General features: G+C 38.6%; 1 protein-coding gene across 1 annotated transcript; it reads right to left on the minus strand.

Moving 5' to 3' along the window:
* Positions 1 to 2,204: 2,204 nt before the first annotated feature.
* On the minus strand, positions 2,205 to 9,717 carry LOC143548874 (actin-related protein 4-like). Its single transcript, XM_077039926.1, has 20 exons — positions 9,582 to 9,717; positions 9,408 to 9,499; positions 8,683 to 8,820; positions 8,525 to 8,598; positions 8,276 to 8,356; positions 7,912 to 7,972; positions 7,781 to 7,830; positions 6,748 to 6,802; positions 6,477 to 6,554; positions 6,337 to 6,390; positions 6,027 to 6,080; positions 5,884 to 5,944; positions 5,663 to 5,714; positions 5,262 to 5,328; positions 4,950 to 5,009; positions 4,815 to 4,877; positions 4,646 to 4,708; positions 4,380 to 4,444; positions 2,485 to 2,553; positions 2,205 to 2,408 (listed from the first exon to the last, which is right to left on the minus strand). Exons 1-20 carry the CDS (start codon positions 9,592 to 9,594, stop codon positions 2,363 to 2,365), a joined length of 1,296 nt encoding a protein of 431 aa, XP_076896041.1. The 5' UTR covers positions 9,595 to 9,717; the 3' UTR covers positions 2,205 to 2,362.
* Between the last annotated feature and the right edge of the window lie 9,070 nt (positions 9,718 to 18,787).

Below are 18,787 nucleotides of genomic sequence, written 5' to 3' on the forward strand. Positions count from 1 at the left end.
ACTTGCTTTATAAACGCTATATGACTTGCTCATGCATATTATAGGTTAATTTGGCACTTGTTTTGCCGCATAAACAATATATGATTCGCTCGTGCATACTTTAGTTTAACTTAGCAATTTTCCAAGTGTTTTGAATAAGTTAACCGTTCGACGCGCGGTTGTCAATAGGTTAGTGTTCAGTTTCCTCTATCATGATTGTGCGGGTAGGACCGTCACTTTCATTTAGTGGGATGACCAATCTTCACCTATAACTGACCTGCGTGAAGGTTTGCCGTTTTTGTGTTTATGCGGGTTTTGCCGCCGTCCACACGCAACGACTTCCCCACTTATCTATGCGGTGAATACCGGCATATCAGTGTTTTGGATAAGTTAAACCTTTCGACGCGCGGCTGTCAATAGGTTAAAGTTCAATTTCCTCTATCATGATTGTGCGGATAGGACCGCACTTTCATTTAGTGGGATGACCAAACTTTACCTATAACTGACCTGCGTGAAGGTTTTCCTCATCTGTTAGAAATTTTTGCCGTTTTTTGTGTTTATGCGGGTTTTGCCGCCTTCCACACGCAACGACTTACTTCCCCACTTATGCGGTGAATACCGGCATATCAGTGTTGAATAAGTTAAACCTCTCGACGCGCGGTTGTCAATAGGTTAATGTTCAGTTTCCTCTATCATGATTGTGCGGGAAGGACCGTCACTTTCATTTAGTGGGATGACCAAACTTTACCTATAACTGACCTGCGTGAAGGTTGTCATCTCAGAAACTTTTGCCGTTTTTTGTGTTTATGCGGGTTTTGCCGCCGTCCACACGCAACGACTTACTTCCCCACTTATTTATGCGGTGAATACCGGCATATCAGTGTGGGAAGTTCATAAGTATAAATGTAAGACCATCAGCATCAATGTGGTAAGGAGAATCATTTCCATTAGAAGTGGCTCTAGGCCTTTTCTTTACAAGTTTGGAATTGATCTACATGCAACCTGTGTAATTGAACTCCCATGTTCTTGGGATGGGGGTGTCATCGAGCCTTTCGAGCCGATATTCACCTGGTTCGGAATCTCGTTGTTTACGCAGCATGTAGTCTCCAACATTGAAGCTACAGTTTCATTCGTGTTTTCCTCAACTGGGGTTCTACACGCATTAGCCTGCTCAGCGTTCATTACGCCACGAGGTGCGTGAGTTTCCCCCCGCGTTCCTTGGTTTGAAGGTTTCTTCGAAATTCCTTCTCGGTTGGAAGTCCGTTTCCTTACGCTTCCCTTTCGCCCTATGGCGAGGGTTTGCGTAGGTGTCGGATTCCTCCCGATCATCGTCCGAGTATTCGCACTCACTGCTCATGTTGAGCTGTTGTCGAGTGCTTCCAAATTCGTCAGCCTGTTGGATGGAACGTAAGCGTTCGTCCAACTCAGATAAGGATAGTGATAATGAGAGCTCTGATACATCTGAGAGCCCGTGTTCTACAAGTGCACGTGAAACAAAGTCGAATACGCCTTCAAGGAGTCGGCGGCATTCTGACATCTTAGTGTGAAGGTTGCATAAATGTATTGATGTTTGTAGAATTTAATGTATAGCTGTGATGTTGGTATGCCAGACATGTGTTGTTAAAGTTTACATGTATCATCAATTTCATTTTCTTTTTTATCTAAAATACAAAGAATATGAAATTCTGACTTTCATCACCTTTATAGCATCGAATACAAAATAAGATGAATGTACTAACTACCCACTAAAGCTAATTTATAGACTAATGCAAACCAATAGAAATTGCTCTAGTGTCTCTTCATTGTGAACAAAACCACGCTGGCCTATTTATCCAAACGTGTCAAACAGGTTGACAATATGTGGATAATAGTCAAATAACAAGCGTGTTATATGGGTTTGTGGATTGAAAAAACAGGTAAAGCAAGTCATAAATGAATTAGGGGTCGACCAACTGATTTAACATATCGACGTGAACATGATATGATTTATATAAAAGGTTAACTTTTTTTGAACGACGAATGAATAAAGCCCAGCTACCCGAGTAACTCAATATGCCCGCTACAGTTGGATCGGATTTAAACTTGTGACATTGCAGTCTACCGCCCAAATCTTCACTTCACCTCCAATTCTGTCTGAGCTGAAGCTTATTGGCATAAAAGCTTACATTAATATGAACTTTATGGATTAATTATTTATACTGTAACCAGAGTAGATTCCAAACTTAAAATTCCCAGCAGCAGCAGATACATAAACAGAAGTTGAAAATAGTTCATACAACACAAGGACAAATAACTTCAATCATTTAATTTAATTAAATCTGATAAACAAAGTTGTTAGCCCTAGACTACAACACCAAGTTCAGGATTTAACTGCCGGCCCAAATTAAGGACATTTTCTTTGAATGTAGGAGCATCCATGCTCTTCATACCTGTTTCATTACACAACAAAACCATAATTTACAATATGCTATAAAACACATGTATAATTATAATGATCCAACTTACTCAGATTTGGAAAACCACATTTGCTGAAAAGATCCGAGGGATGCTAGTATGCTCCCTCCTATCCAGACACTGTCCAAACACCAAATTAAAAGGTTCATAATGATTGGAAAATGTTTACAAACAAACAATCTTTCCTAAGCCATTTGACTTAACCGAAAATGAACTCGATCCCCAATAAATGCCCCCCGACCTTCATATATTAAGCTTGATTAGGCTCACGAGTCTAAGTGAGCTCTACTAGTTGGATTGATATATATATATATATATGCATAATCATATAACAAATAATATTATGTGCAAAAACAAAAATATTCAATGATAACTATTTTATAGATACAATTATAATTAGAGATGCAAAGAAAACAATTAGAACTAATTACATGGCTGGTCCTGTGGTATGTCAATATTACAGTTATGGTACATATTTATTGGAAAATTACAAGGCTAGTCCCAACCTATGATGCACCGAAACGCCGGCTAGGGTTGAGTCCCCGTCCCGGGGACGGTTTGGGGACGGAAACGCCGTCGAAACGTGTCCGAAACGTTTCCCGGACGAACCCGTTAAGTGGGTACGGTCAACAAACGATTTCGAGTCTTTGGGGACGGTCAAAAATCCGTTTCAGGGACGTATCCATCGGCGGATTTAAGTATTTTGAGGTTGGACGCTGCGGTGGTCCGGCGAGTCTGTTTTCACGAGTTTTATAGAAGGGAGAAGAAGAATGCTTTAAAATAATGTTTTAAACCCACTTAATTTAAAAGCCTATAAATATTGTTTTAATACTTTAGGAGTGTAGGTTCTCTTTTCCTGCAAGTCTACAACTCTGCATGCCTAACTGTATGCTAGGTAAATTTAAAAAATAAATATATTGTTATAAGTACACTTTATGTCCTAGAATATTTTAGTTTGTCAAAAACGTTTATTATTATTATTATTATTATTATTATTATTATTATCTTTGTTTTGTTCTTAGGGATGTTATACTTATCATTTATGTAGACATATATTTTATTTATTTCATATATTTTTTTCCGTATCTTTGTCGTACCCGTATCTTGAATTTTTGAGTTTTGCCGTTTCCCGTACCCGTAACGTCCCCGTATCTCAGTCCCGTACCCGTTCCCGTGCTACATAGGTCCCGACCTTAGATATTTAGTCCCCGACCGCACAGAGTTATTTTTTCTATTAAGTGAGTGTAAAATGACCAAAATACCCTCAGATTAATTCTTAAAGTTAAGGGGTACAATGGTCATTTCATAATCACTTAACAGAAAAGGATAGCCCTGTTTGTCGCTGGAGAGTAAATGTGTAACTCGCTTTCAAAGATTGGGACTAGCCTTGTAATTTCCAACAAATACGTATCAAAACCATTAATGCATACATGAAACAGCATCCTAAATCGTTTTACTAAAATATATATATATTATTGTTATAACTTTGTTTTCAAATCAATCAACACATTAGTTAACTACAAAAAGATTTTAAACAGACAAACACTTATGGGTCAGCCCAACATGTTTTGACCTGTACTAACTCATTTTCATTACCATGCCTGCCTATTTTGCCGCCACCAAGAAAAATGAGCTATTTTTATATTACATATAACTCTTGTGAAATTCAGGACATCATCATTTCACTATCAATTACTTCTTTTTTTTTGAACGCCCACTCTCAATTACTTAGATGCAGATATGATACTGAGCATGTTTAAAAATTGATTTTAAGTCCCAAATGTTATATCGAAAAGGCCTCTAGAAGGTCAACATTGTCCATTAAATCAACCAGGAAACTATATTTAACTTAATAATAATCTGAAATCCATCACTAAAAATTATTTCTAATCTTTGAAATATAAGGATAAGGAGAATGGTGAGAGAGAGAGAGCAAGAAATATTACCTGAACCTTCTTTCAGTAGAGTTTCCACTAGCCAACACTTTAACTCTAGCAGACTGAGGAGATTCCTGCAAAATAATAAAACACAATTATAACAAAAATTATTTTAATAATAATCTTATCTTTTTCAACCAAATAGATTTAGAAAGTTCTACTACACTGTGTGATACAGCATACAAGTAATTTTTACTCTTCTGTCATACTTTTCAGGTCCATTCAACACCGCCAAATTTTATTTTTTTATTTTTGCAAAAGTAAAATGTATTCACCTCCAGCAAGTCTTTCTCAAGACGTTCTTTCAATTGTTGCATTGATGCTGTGCCACCAGCAAGCTGCACATAAAAAAGACAAAATCAAAACCAAAAAATGGAACCATTATTAAAGCATGAAAATTAAGACAGTCCATCGTATAAGCAATAGAAGTATCAGAATTATTACCAGGATACTGCTGAACAATTCTCTTCGAATATCAACATCACACTTATTTATGCTTTCTATAACCTGTAAAGCAATCAATCATGCATAGTGAATAAACAATAGAGTAAAAGATAACAAAAAATTGAGATGTTTTACCATTTGTGGCAATCCACGAGCAGCAGCAATGTCTATGGAACCTTCCATACCAGGTATAGTCTGAGATAAAATTTAAAATAAGCATCATCAGAATAACATAAAGGATGTCATCTATGAAGATGAAACCGCATTTCATTCTTATTTATTTCAACCATCATATCTGTTTATGTTGACCCTAGTGGTACCACACTAAAAAATGCTCATCAGTTTCATAGTTGGATATTTGAATTTTAGAATAGCACGAGAAAATTCAATGACTTCAATTCCAAAATCACATAATTGACCAAATTCTGATGGTAAAGAATTACTGACCTTCATCAATGATGGGTTGAACAGAACATCAGGAGTCTTGAATCTGTCAGAACCTATTTCTAAGGTCCTGTTTATTGAGGGAAATCAGAATCAAAGAAACAACAACAAGAAAACAAAATACTACCTCCAATTTTAATTTTTATTAGCTTAGGTAACAAGATGTGTATTATTCATCATGTCGCCACACTAAGTACTGATTAATGTATAATAAAGTGAATTTGTTCTGTGAACCTATAACGACATGATGAGTCATGTTATGTCCCTTAAAAACAGTATGCAGTTGGGATTAAAAATTCAAAGCTAAGACCAATTTTAGCTTGATGTTGCAGAGATGAAAACAAGCGCAGTAATATCTAACATCTAAATAACCCCAAACCAAAACAGAGATATTGAGAGCTTACTGTCCATCAGGAAGTTCATATGATGTCATCGGGATGTTTGAATAAGATGCATCTGAAACCAGACAAAATGCAAAATAATCAGCATAGCGAATTTTATGTTTGAATAAGATCAACTGATAAGTAGCCAAAAGTAAAGCAAGACTGTAGGTACGACTTTTCAAATGATAGCACAGAAATAATAAAGGGAAAAAAACAAATTAAGCAAGTTGGGAGATACAAACCATCGTATGGAGTATCAGGGGCACGACACACACATTCCTTTATATCGTTGGCAATAACCCTCTGTAAAATTTTTTTAAAAAAAAGTCAAAATTTATTTACAGAGTTTAAAATGGGTAGAAAGTTTGAACCAAATGAAACAAACCTGGCAGTACAGCCGATAGCTTTCAGTTGTGTTGGGAAAATCAAGATCTACAGTCTGTCACAGTCAATGATGTGAGTGAAACTATAATACAAAGGCGCAAACATAATTAAACAAAAATTTTCATGACTGATGTACAAACTACATTGGACTAGATTGTTCATAGTGAAGTTCGTCTGATCTAAATGGGTCTAGTTAGGTTATGTATTATTTCTAACAAGGATTATATAAAAGGTAGCGTAAAAGAACACAAAGATCAAAAGAGTCAAAAGTTGCCATATATTATATTTATGAAAATAAAGTAACAGCTAACCTGAAACTCTCCTGGACGGACTTCCTTACGTTTAAAAGAGTATCGAGGTCTTATCTGCATTTCAGACACAATCATAAAACACATAAATATATAACCTGACATCATCATCAGCAGACTGTAACTTATTCAGTAGAACTTACTTTAACTCCTTTGCTTTCCAAGCTTTTAATTAAGCAATCAGTAAGAAATTCTCCTCCAATTGGAGACACAGAGACAGCCTATTGTCACAATAACACATACAAATTATTCATGCGCACACGGTTGTTCAAAAAAATATTTACGCGCACACAAAAGGTATGAACCAATCTTAAGCTAGTGTATCATATTCTAGTTATAAACATACAGACTAGTTATATCAACAAATTAAAAAAAATAGCATCTTAGAGACAGTTATGGCTGGTAAGTACATACCTTCTGTAGAACATAACCATCATGTACAGGGGCAACAGTAGTTGATCCACCACCACTGAAGAATCAATCATTAGCAAATCCAAACAAACATCAGAGCTCAAGGCCAAGTAATAACAATAGAAAAGGTAAAAAATTCCAAATGCACGCTACAAAAATACAAACTATCAAGAAATACTAATGGTTGACACTACATGGTAATGTGGTATCCATTTACTATAGTAGTGCTGACCAATAGATAACAACTTTTTATTATTGCATATATTACTAGTAGATGCTACAATTAAGGTATTAACATCAATTCAACAGTGAGCAATGTATTCTAAAACTCAAAACTTTTCCCCTATATTTCTAGTGTTTGTCCATCCATTTTCCAACAGATCAGAATACTGTACATTTGATTAGTTAATCACTTAATCTTTACCAATGGCATCTTGTTTACCTAATAGTAAGTCCTACCAATATATAACATACTACTAACTACGTTGCACTAAAAATTCACTTAAACTAAGCTCAATAACTCGTGTATATTTCATTCATTAACTAACTTTTACATATCTCCAACTTCACCATGATGAATAAAACCTTGAAGTGCCAATTTCAAACTATTTACCTAGAAATAGATTAATTCCAGTTTTTTCCTCTCAAAGGTTAATTAAGCTTGCTTCTAAGACTTGGTTAAAAAGTGACCCGAAGTGCATTTTATAAACTTAACATTTTATCCATATATATATATATATATATAGATTAGTACTTTTGATAGCAAAGTTTTTGTCAGCATATTCAAATACTAATCACTTATAATATTCAAATTTCAATAAATAAATAACGACATATTTGCAAACAAACGGTCAACCCGACCCGTTTTGACCCAATCCACAGCATGTCTAAGTTCTAACCCACCTGTTTTACCAACCAGGCAACCATGTCAAGTCAATCAGATAAAAGGGCATGAAAAGGTAAAAAAACAATAATTAAGCTGATTTATAGATCATAGACCTAAAGCAGCAATTGAAAAAAATCATGTTTACCCTACCTATCAACAACCAACGAGGTAGCACGTCCTGAAGCAAAAGATGTGAGAACCTGAAAGTTAAAAAAGAAAATATTACTTAATAACCTAAAATCAATTTGTTAGGGAGTTACAAAGCAAAGAAGAGAGCATACCGCATTTTTGGCTAAAAACAATGCAGGAGCTTGGTATTTTTCAAACATAAGCTCCGCTGTCCTGTCATATTATGAATTCGATGGTCAAAAGACGATAACCAGTTGTAAATCATAACGTTTGAATGTGCTTTTTGTAACTCTGTATTTGGTAAATCTGACTAATTAAGGTATGAAGAGATAAAATGACCAGAAAGGATATTATTGTAAAAAAAAAGACAATGTTAAATGGGAGTAAAAGTCTCTCAAATGTTGGTAAAAAAAATATACTCAACAATCAATATTGTTGCAGCTAGTTTGACATTTCCCACCCTCAATATCCCAATAAAACGTGTGGCAGCAACAAGGGAATATCGCAAGTGCTTACTTTTCTCTCTGTTGCTGAGTGTTGAAAGATGGTTCCGCAAGTAGCATTGGGTGCTCTTTAGGATCAACCAGCAGGCATTCCCTGCAAGACAATAGAAATTAGTAACAAAAAGAAAAAATGAACAATAAAATATAGAGATCTATAAGAAAAGAAAAACAAAGTGTTAGCTCACTAACTAGATTTATGATTTATTACATAGAATCACACTTTAGTATTACCAATATGAATAACATATTGTAATATTCTAACCTGAAGGCATGATCCCAAATGCTTTCCACAATATCCCAATCATTAACGATTCCATCCTTAATCGATGGTAGCACCTGGTACAAACACCAAAGAACAACATACAATTAACTGAAAGTTGTCACATGTGTTTATCATGATCTGATGTTTGTAACACTGACCTCCATATGATCCCGACGGAATCCCATTGCACTAGAGCCTACGTATAATTTGCGTTTCCCCTTGGATTTAGGGTCACTGCCATTCTTGTCTGTGTTATCATTCTCATCCACTTCCATTTGATCAATTGATCCAACAACCTTTCAAATACATAAAAGATGAGATGATAAGAGAAAACGTTGAAACAGATAAAAGGCATTCAATGCATTCTGGACTATGATGTTTATAAAAAGCAGAAATATTTTAAGAGATTGAAACTCAAAAACCACAACTTCAATTAAACGATCACACTTATTATTAGCTTGAAAACTCTAGTTATAACTGAAAGCTAGTGACAATTGACAATATTTGTAATTAACCGTATAAAAAGTAAGAGGACAACAAAGGTTCAAGAAACTCCAGTAGCAAGTTCATATTCTTGAAATCTATGCAGTCGATATTGCCGATATATCGGTTATCGGTCCCTTGGTAAAATATCGGTCATAATATCGGCGATAATGACCAAAATATCACCAATTTTCCCGATATTGGGTTTTTAAGTCTTAATTGTCAACTTTTAGTGTTTAATGTTAGTGTTTTAAGTCTTAATCAGTTCCTAATTGTTAGTATTTTGTAAGTTGCAAAAGATTAACTTGTTAATGGTAGGAGAGTATACTGAATTGCTAGTGTTAAATTGCTATATATAAATATAAATTCTGCATGATATCAAAGAGTGAGTGTTACATACAGAAGGAAAGACAGCTTTAGGAGCATCTTCACCAGCATAACCAGCTTTGCAGGTATGCGAACCCAAATCTACAACTATCGCTGATACTTCGTCTGACAAGTGAATGAATTAGGGTTTACTAGTGTCAGTCAGTATAATATATATACATCAAACAATGAATTAGGGTTTACTTACCTCCACCGTACATGATGATATGATTATGATAGATTTCACTCGCTCGATCTGTGTCACCAGGCGTTGGTGTTTGGCTTTTGAATCTATCTTCTCATCTGTTCAGTTCGAAGCTATACCCGCTAATGGTATGATTACAATATTCGTTTTGGGCTCTCGTTTTGGATGGGCCGGCTCTTTAATAAAACTCAAGAAACTAAACATTGGTATGACTAGGAGTGCAAACGAGCCGATTGTCTTATTAAAAAACTAGATTAAGCCGAACTTATTTGAGCCCGAGCTTGAGCTTGAGCATAAAAGTAAGCTCGTTTAATAAACAAGCCTAAGCCCCAGCTTCACTTATCAAGCTCGAACCAGCTCGCGAACCTAAATGAGCCTATCATTTATATAACTTTTTATAATATATATTCAATAAGTATTAACTAATATATATAATAATATATAATGTTATGAAAAATAAATAAAAATAACTAATATATATATATTATTTTAGACATAAAATTATAATAGATTAAAGTATATAAAAACAATTGATAAATAGTAAACGAGCCGAGCTCGAGCTCTATATAAGTTAAACGAGTCGAGATCGAGCCTAGTCGAGCTCAGGCTCAGCTCATTTGCACCCCTAGCATGGCCATGATTGTAACCCCCCTCCCCTTATTGGTGCCGATTAATGGCTATTAGGTCAAGGTCGGTCAAAATTTATAAACTTATATATAAAGTTTGGTATAAATATGTATATTTGAAAAATTACATGTAACTTTCAGTTTGACTAGTCTTGATAAATCGCTAGCGCTTAACAATCTCTACAACACTGAGTGTAACATGTTCTTCAAGCTAAACATTGGTATATCATTTAACTTGAAATAAAAACACCAAAAACAAATATGAAAATTGATGTATAAGAAAACATTTAGTTAGAGCCCAAGAATCATTTATGGAAAAATGCAAATGATTGTTTAAGCCCAATATTAAATATCCATGTCTTTTTTTTTAACAGCTAAATATATTATTTGCAAAGTAAACTATATTTACCACCACACCAAGTGGTGTGAGATGACGTCCATCCGTGTCAACTTTGTTATCTTTCTAATCTTTGAAACTCGACAAAATGACCACATTTTTATTTTATCATAACTATATATTTTATTTTACATGAAATAGTTTTAATCTTACTTGAACCAATTGCTTTTATCCAAAGCTTTAATTTTCGAGAATGGAATTGAAAGACAAAAAAAACAATGTGGGTTTTGTAGTTTCCAACATAACATAAGAGCATGTTTCGAGTGAATATAAAAATTCTTATTCAAGTATTTAAACATTATTGATCCTAGTTACTCTTGACCAAGTTATTGGTCAGTGGTAACTTGCTATCAACGATCATTTACCATTGATAACCAATATCCATTGAAGTGACAACAATCTCAAATAAATGTTAAAATCACACCTCCTAACTTGTATAGATCCATATAATACTTTTACTATTATCACCCATAAATATGAATACAAGCCAAGCAAAAAGAAGCATCAAAAACATAAAGCATCAGCCTAGTCATCATTTAGTGAACTTGAACTTTTGACTCCTGGATTCTAAATGATCATTGACATTGACTTGGCTATCTGAATCAGTCAGTGTGCAACATCTAAGAATCTTTGCCATTTGGAACCTTGTTGTGATTGTGAACAAGCTTAAATTTCAAAGTCGTAACGACCTATACCAAGTGGGTCCCGGAACAGTGAGTCCACTTAACAACTCACTTTAGGAATGATTAAATGGTTCTAATTTCCCACAGAACATATGCGTTTATTTTAAAATATGTTTATCATTACATGTAAATTGATATGATTCCACAAATAATAATATATTTACAACTTACTGTTGACTTGATTTATCTTTGGTTAAAGTTGAGGAAGCTACATAAATGGCATCTAATCGTTAAAAAAGAAAGTTTATACACACACATAAAAGTTAAATCGAATTCTTCATGACTGTACATTTGACTAGACTTGGTTAGCTTCTTATGTAACAAGATGCACTTAGTTAAATTTACAACTCACATGTAGAATTTCTTTTAGGATGACGAGTTTAGAGAAACATAAGGTTAATGTTATAGTGTTAAACATTCTTCCTTATCTCTTGATATTTAATTTTAAGCGTTTTCGATAATCATAATCTTTGTATACAAAATATAATTGATGGTGTCTTTGAACTTTTTGATTTTTTTATTTTTATTTTATTTCAGATTTTAACAGTACTATAACTATTTTTAAATTTGTTCCAGACTTCCGGTAGATCTAACATGCTTATTTTAGATTAGATATATTGTAATGGTATAAATTTTCTTCTTTGCCGTCTTTGGGTTTTGCTTATCCAAGCCTTTCTTGTTATTATAATTATCTCTATCGTTATTAATAGATGATTGAATTATGTTTCCTTTGTAACTGTATTTTGCTTAGTTTTTTTTACTTTCATTATATATACTCCTATAATTGATTAATAAAATTAAATATTTCATGTACTTTTTTAATTTTTTTAACTTCTTTTCCTCTTATCCTGCCTAAGGGATACATCGTCTAATACAATGTTTAAAGTTTTTTTTTCTCATACAAATTAGGCATTGATCCTTCATTTTATAAACCGGAACATATTCAAATCAGACATCATTAAAAACTATAGTGTATTCAAATAAGGTATCGATGGTAAATTCTTAAAACCATTATAAACATTGAACCAAATATAAAGAATCAAATGTAGAAAATCGAAGTAGAGATAAAAGATTTGACAAGCACGTGAACAAAAATCAATATCAAAATTATTATTTTTCTTTGTGTTTCAAGCAAGACGTCAAATTAAAACCGACTATGTTAAGAGATACTACTTGAAAATATTGTAATTATCTCTACCATAATTAAAAGATACAATTCAATTAGGTTTCTATATAGTTATTCTAAGTATACAGAATAAGTATGCAGATTATCTAGTTTGTTATGATTATCTTTATTGAGCTCCAATAAATAATTAATTAATAGTATAAGATATGTTTTTTAATTTCACTGTTTTACACTTGTAGTGTTAACTTCATAATCTTTGATTGAAATACGACATTCTTCCTTCTAAATATAGATAAGTTTACAAGCATTCTTATCCAAATTTCGTTTACGCGTTTTCGATCACCAAATTCTTCATTGACGAAAAGCATTATCATTTTAAAAAGCATGACATCTTTTTAGCAGAAATTCTAGAAACTTATATTTATAGTATTAACATGTGTAATAGTGTAAGAAATCATGAACTAATTTCAAAGCTTGAACATTTACAAATTTGTATATTATTAGTAATGACAACGATAAGTCGATAATAATCTAAAAGAATTAACCGAAAAGAAAATTAAGTTGATTTAAAGTAAATAGTTTGAATTAAATAATAAGTAACTATAGTAGAAAATTAAAATTTATTTAAAAAACGTTAAGTAAAACAATTAATAATTTGGATTTGAAAAGTTAATGCATGCTAATTTAAAAGAGGTGTAACAAACTGAAGAAACACTAAGTGACCCGGTACAGATTATAGATAATCTGGGGGTTAAGTAATGTTTCCCACGAATGAGGTCTAGCTGAGAAGGCTGTTCTTCAGGAGACCTGCAAAACAAACACCGTAAGCTCGTCACTGAGAAGGGGGGGGTTCCTCCTTGTGACCACCCTCCGGCGTGAGAATCAGACTAGGTTGCTCTGAATATAAGTGTATATTAAGAGATTGCTAGATAACTGGATAGCAGATGATCTTACCATTCCAAGATGTTGGAGTATTTATAGCCGAAGGTAGGTTTTCTAGAAGGTACAGCCGGCTGAATAGTATTCCTGTTCAACCAACAGTGGACTATGTACAGGCCATACTGGTTGGTGGGTAGGTTACGGCCAACAGTAACAAAGTCGGCTGCACTATTCCACCAACTGTAGATTATGCACGTCCTACTTACTGTGGATTGTACGCAGGCCATGCTGGTTGGTGAATAGGTTACGGCCAACAGTAACACTATTCCACCAACTGTAGGCCGCGCATGCTCCTCAGTAAGGGTTGGTGAGTAGGCAGCGGCTAATAGTGACAAACAGTACTAGAGGGTGCTCCTCCTCGTCCTGTTGTCGATGAGTTGTCACCCTGTGATTGGCTCATGGGCTGTTCTGGTCAGATCGTCTGTCCTATCCATACTTTGGTAGGTATGGTACAAGAGATCTTTCAGAATCAGACTGGCTCATTTAGGCGGGATTGTTCCCGCCTTGCTCATCCCTTCATGTGACTACTGAAGTAGCTAATGTCTTGTGCGTGTAGCCCTGCTGTCTGCGGGTAGCCTTTCCTGATGGCTTGTATCCGCAACTGCGGGAACAGGCGGGGTACTTCACCATTGGGAGGCTTTCCCTGCGTGTTCAGCTTGTGTACTGCGCGTAAGATCCTATGAGCATGGTGGGTCCTGCGGGAGCAGATGGCCTTTGCGCAGACGTCCCTGTTCAAGGTGAGTCTTGCGGGACCAACTGGTCTCTGCTGGGACCTACCTCTTCAAGTCCCCCCAGTCCAATGTTCTTCTCATGAATGTTTAATAAAGTGAGGTGAACTTTTGGACTTTGAGCAAGGGGTTTTGAAAAGGGTTTCTAGTTTTAAGGTTCTCCGTGGGGATTCTTCCCGCGGGTTTCCTAATGTCACTTGCAAAAATTCCCGATTTTTTTGCTTGATCTTTGGGTATGATGCGGGTAGGTATGTAACCTTCTCGCAAGTCAGGAGCGTTGAGTCTCACTTGTGTGGATTCTCCTTGAGGTTTTAGTGGTTTTGAACATAGTGATCAATTATGTTTAAACCACCAATTCCATCCTGGAGCCTCAAACAATGTAGTTCTCGACGTTCCCGCTATGCGGGGATGTTATTTCCGTTTCCACAAGCATTGCCCAGAAGATCCTTCCTGGTTTCAATTCCCTGCCGAACGCTAGGTATGTGAAGGGTTTTGCCTTAACACTGTACCCGCGCTCGTCTTACGGTTACTTTACTTTCAAGGTACTCCTGGCGTCAATTCCCTGCGGGTGCTAGGTACGTGAAGGGTTTTGCCTTAACACTGTATCCGCACCCGTCTTATAGTTACTTTGTTGCCGGGGTATTCTTGGCTTCAATTCCCTGCGGGTGCTAGGTATGTGGAAGGTTTTGCCTTAACACTGTACCCGCATCCGTCTTATGGTTACTTGGTTGCCAAGGTAAGGGGTATTTTCCCGCTTACTTTTGAATCTTTTTGAATTTTGAATTTTGAAATTCGAAAGGTTGGTGAGGATAAGAACAATCCAAACATCTGAAACGTCGTGTGACGGTTTCTTCTGACTGTGTCAGGACGTGCAGGAAGTTATGGTGACGTGACAGAACATGGTCATTCCAGTCGCTTTTTCAGGCGCGTGGGCATGTTTTTTCGGGCGCGTGGCCGCGAAGTTACTGGCACGTCCTTTCAACAGCTGTTGCCAGCTTGCTTTTTGCCACGTGTCATAGTTTCATTGCACTGTCGATTTCTCTCTCCTCCGCATTAAATTCACCGCATTAATTGCGATTACTATATAAAGGGGAAGAGGGTTATTTGCAATTCACACTTTCACCTCTCTTCTTCTTCTTCTTAGTGATTTCCGGCAAATACTCCCCTTTTTCAGGCAAGCATTTTCCCGAAATCACTTCTTTCTGCAAAAATGTCTTCTCATGATGCTGAAGCTGTAGCCGACGATAGGAGTACTGCTGGCGAGTGCCAGTGTGCTCTACCTGTCGATCAGTACCAGTACATCGTCAGGAAGTTCATGCTCGAGTCTCTCGAGCCTGAGTTTCCTAAATCTCACCAGACTGTGTACGATGCCCCCAGTGGCAAGATCGGGGTATATGCTGCATTCTTTGTTTATGGAAACCTTAGGTTCCCATTGACAAAGTTTATGTACCGTGTCCTGGAGAGGCACGGGGTGCACCTGACCGAGGTGCATCCGATGGCGATTGCCAAGGTCCGGCACTTCGAGTGGGTGTGCCGGATTCTGGGTATTGAGCCCTACGTGGACCGCCTGATGACCTTCTATACTTGGAGGTGCGTCCAAGGGTGGTACACCCTGACAACCCGTATAAAGGGTTTAAAGATCTGCGTGACCGAGCGCAGTCTCCGATCGTGGAAGCGGGAGTTCTTCTACATCTCTGCCCGCGCCATCCCCATTGCTATGAAGTTCAAGAAGGGTCAAGCGCTTCCGAGCCTTCACGCTTCCAGCTACCAGGAGGCGGAATGGTTCGCGAAGATATCCCGGGTCCAATCTCCGGTTTACCGGTTTGCGGAGTCCGGGATGGTGCTGCTGGGGATGAGCCGGGTATGGAAGGATGCGTCTCGGTTTCCTATCCTTCTCGAATACGGTTTGAACTCTATTCCTTATGGTATGTCTTGTCTTTCTTGCTGATATTAGTTTATTTTTCTAACTGTTTCTTTTCTTTCAGAGGGGAATAATTTGGAGTCGCTCCTGTTCCCGCGGGAGGCTGACCGTCCCGTGCGGGTGGGCACTCGTGCTCTGGACGACAATGAGTTGCCCATCCTGGAGCAAACGGCGGATAGGTTTGTGGAGGTCTATCCGCCAGGCCAAGAGATCTTGAGCCACCGGCGGCCAGGTAAGGAGATATTTTATCCCGAACCCCTCAATGCTGTACCCGCTGTTGGAAATCCTTACATCCTATCTTCTTCTGAGGAATCCGCAGATGGTCCTCCCCTTGTGCGGAAGAAGAAGACTGCTGCCGGCGTGAAGGGGAAGGAGAAGGCCACAGCTGATCCAGTGGTTCTATCTGACACGGAGTCAGATAGTGAAGAGGTGGCGGGGAAGCCCGGTGGTGAGAAGACCACTGCTCCGGAGGCTACGACCGTTACCTCCGGAGAACCAACGAAGACGACGGTGACCGGTACCAAGAGGCCGGCTCCATCGGGTTCCTCCCCGCCCGTCCGTACGTTCAGGGTCAAGAAAACCCGTAAGTATAATCATAATGCCTTTGTAGATTTGTCACTTCATAATTTTCTTTTAACACTTTCTTCTTTGTGCAGGCGTGGATGTTGACGCAATCCTGGGTGAAACGCAGGGGAGTACCTCCTCGCCAATGACGGTAGGCTCGGTCAGCCTTCCTGAGGCGTCGACCCAGTCGCCTGCGCCTGCATCCGCTGGTCCAGTTGCTCGTTCCATCGAGCCAACTGTTCCGGCCGAGATGACATCACCGCCGGCCGTGAGTGCGACTTTTACAGCATCCTTCACGGAACCGGCGGTTACTGCTGCTTTTAAGGAGGCGGCGACCGCGGCGGAGACCACGACGGCGACCACGGCGGCTGCCACCATGCCCGCGCCACCGGCACCGACAGCCGGACCATCAGGTACGCGCAGGGCTTCCCGCCGATCTTTGCCACCTTCCCATCTGCCTGACCTGTTGGATGGATTTCCTTTAGGTTCAGGTGATGGGTTTGGCGGATATCGGCCTGTCATTGACCCTACAGGTGCGTAGGGTTCCTTTGTTTTTCCCCTTTTTTTATCATCTTTTCCTTACTGTCTTTGTTTCTTTTGCAGTGTCGGATTCCAATGAAGTGTATGTTCCACGATGGAACATACGCCGAGGAACAACCCTTCGTACCCCTGTGGAGTGCGTGGACTGGGCTCGCCACGCTGCTCCTCATGGTGCGTTGGGGGAAGCCATGGCTAGCTACCAGGAGGGTAGGCTAACCAATGAGCTTCGGGTTCTCCAGGCCCGGATGCAGCCGCGCATCGAGCTGCTTTGTCGTGAAAACGACAAGTTGAAAGCAGCTCGCGCCAAAGACGTATCTGAAGCGCGTGCTCTCCGGGAGGAGAACCAACAGCTGGCGGCAGCTGCCGCCACCAAGGAGAAGGCCTTCAAGGCCCTCGAGGTTGAAGTTCAGGCGCGACTCGAGGCCCGTTCCAAGGCTGCCCAAGCTGTGAATGAACAGCTTCGGCTGGCCAGGGAAACTGCGCGAAACGCAACCGAGAGGGCTGCCCAGGCTGAAGCCGTTGCTGAGCCTCTGCGTTTGGAGAATGAGGAGCTGAAAGGCAAATTAGAGGCTCTCCAACGCGCTCATGATGCCTTGGCAATGGAAGATGCCAAGAAACTCCAGGAAATCCTGGACCAGAGGGGGGTGCTTGACCAAACCGAGCGGAAGCTTAAGGGCGTCGAAGAGGCTGCCGCTAAGGAAGTTTTACTTGCCAACCTTAACAAGAGCGAAGCCGAACGCGCCCATACCGAAGCTCAAGCTGCCCTCCGATGGCTTCTTCGAGAAGCGTTGCCTCAGGTATGTTTAGATTTATCTTCACGCATTTCTTTTGTAAGAAAAGGTTCTAATACTTGTATTTTTTTCTGTAGGTTGTGCGTCGGGTCTTTTCAGAGACCTCCTACGATGATGCTATGACCGCAGCCCTCAACGCTTCTCATGATGATGGGGAAAAGGCCGGCTTCATGCTTGGTCTAGGGTTTGTTGAGAAAGGCGTCCCGCCTTCCAACTTCCCTTTGTTCGATGTGGATACCGAAGCCATTTACGACCAAGCATTGAACCAATATGCCGCCTTCCCGCATCCAGTGGTGGAAAAGGTGGATGAAGTAGCTGTTGCTGATGATGGGTTAGCTGTCCTCAAAGCTTTCCTCGAACCACCCCGTTCTTCTGACGGAGCGGGTCCTAGTGGAGGCGGCCCTGAAGCTTGACCCCGAAGATCCCTTTCCATTGCTTAAACTTGTATAGATTCTCTTCTAGGCGGGTAGTAACCCGGCCATTCTTGTAATATATTATTGAAATATAAATCTTTTTTGCGTATAAGATTGTTATTTCCTTCTTTGGATTCCTTGCTTTATAAACTCATGACTTGCATACTTAGTTTAACTTAGCAATTTTCCAAGTGTTCTAGAATAAGTTAACCTCTTGAACGTGGTTGATGATGGGTTAAAGTTTCGCTTCCTCTTTCGTGATTGTGCGGGTAGAACCGTCACTTGCACTTGGTAGGGTGGCTAAACTTTAACCTTTATCTGACCTGCGTGTAGGTTTTCCTCATTTCTAAGTATTTAGGATAAGTTAACCTTTGAACGTGGTTGATAGTGGGTTAAAGTTTCGCTTCCTCCTTCGTGATTGTGCGGATAGAACCGTCACTTGCACTTGGTAGGATGGCTAAACTTTACCCATACCTGACCT

This window comes from Bidens hawaiensis, unplaced genomic scaffold (assembly GCF_021521415.1).
Source record: "Bidens hawaiensis isolate Kalapana, Puna unplaced genomic scaffold, B.hawaiensis_p1.1 tig00015291_1, whole genome shotgun sequence".
NCBI classification, from domain to species: domain Eukaryota; kingdom Viridiplantae; phylum Streptophyta; class Magnoliopsida; order Asterales; family Asteraceae; genus Bidens; species Bidens hawaiensis.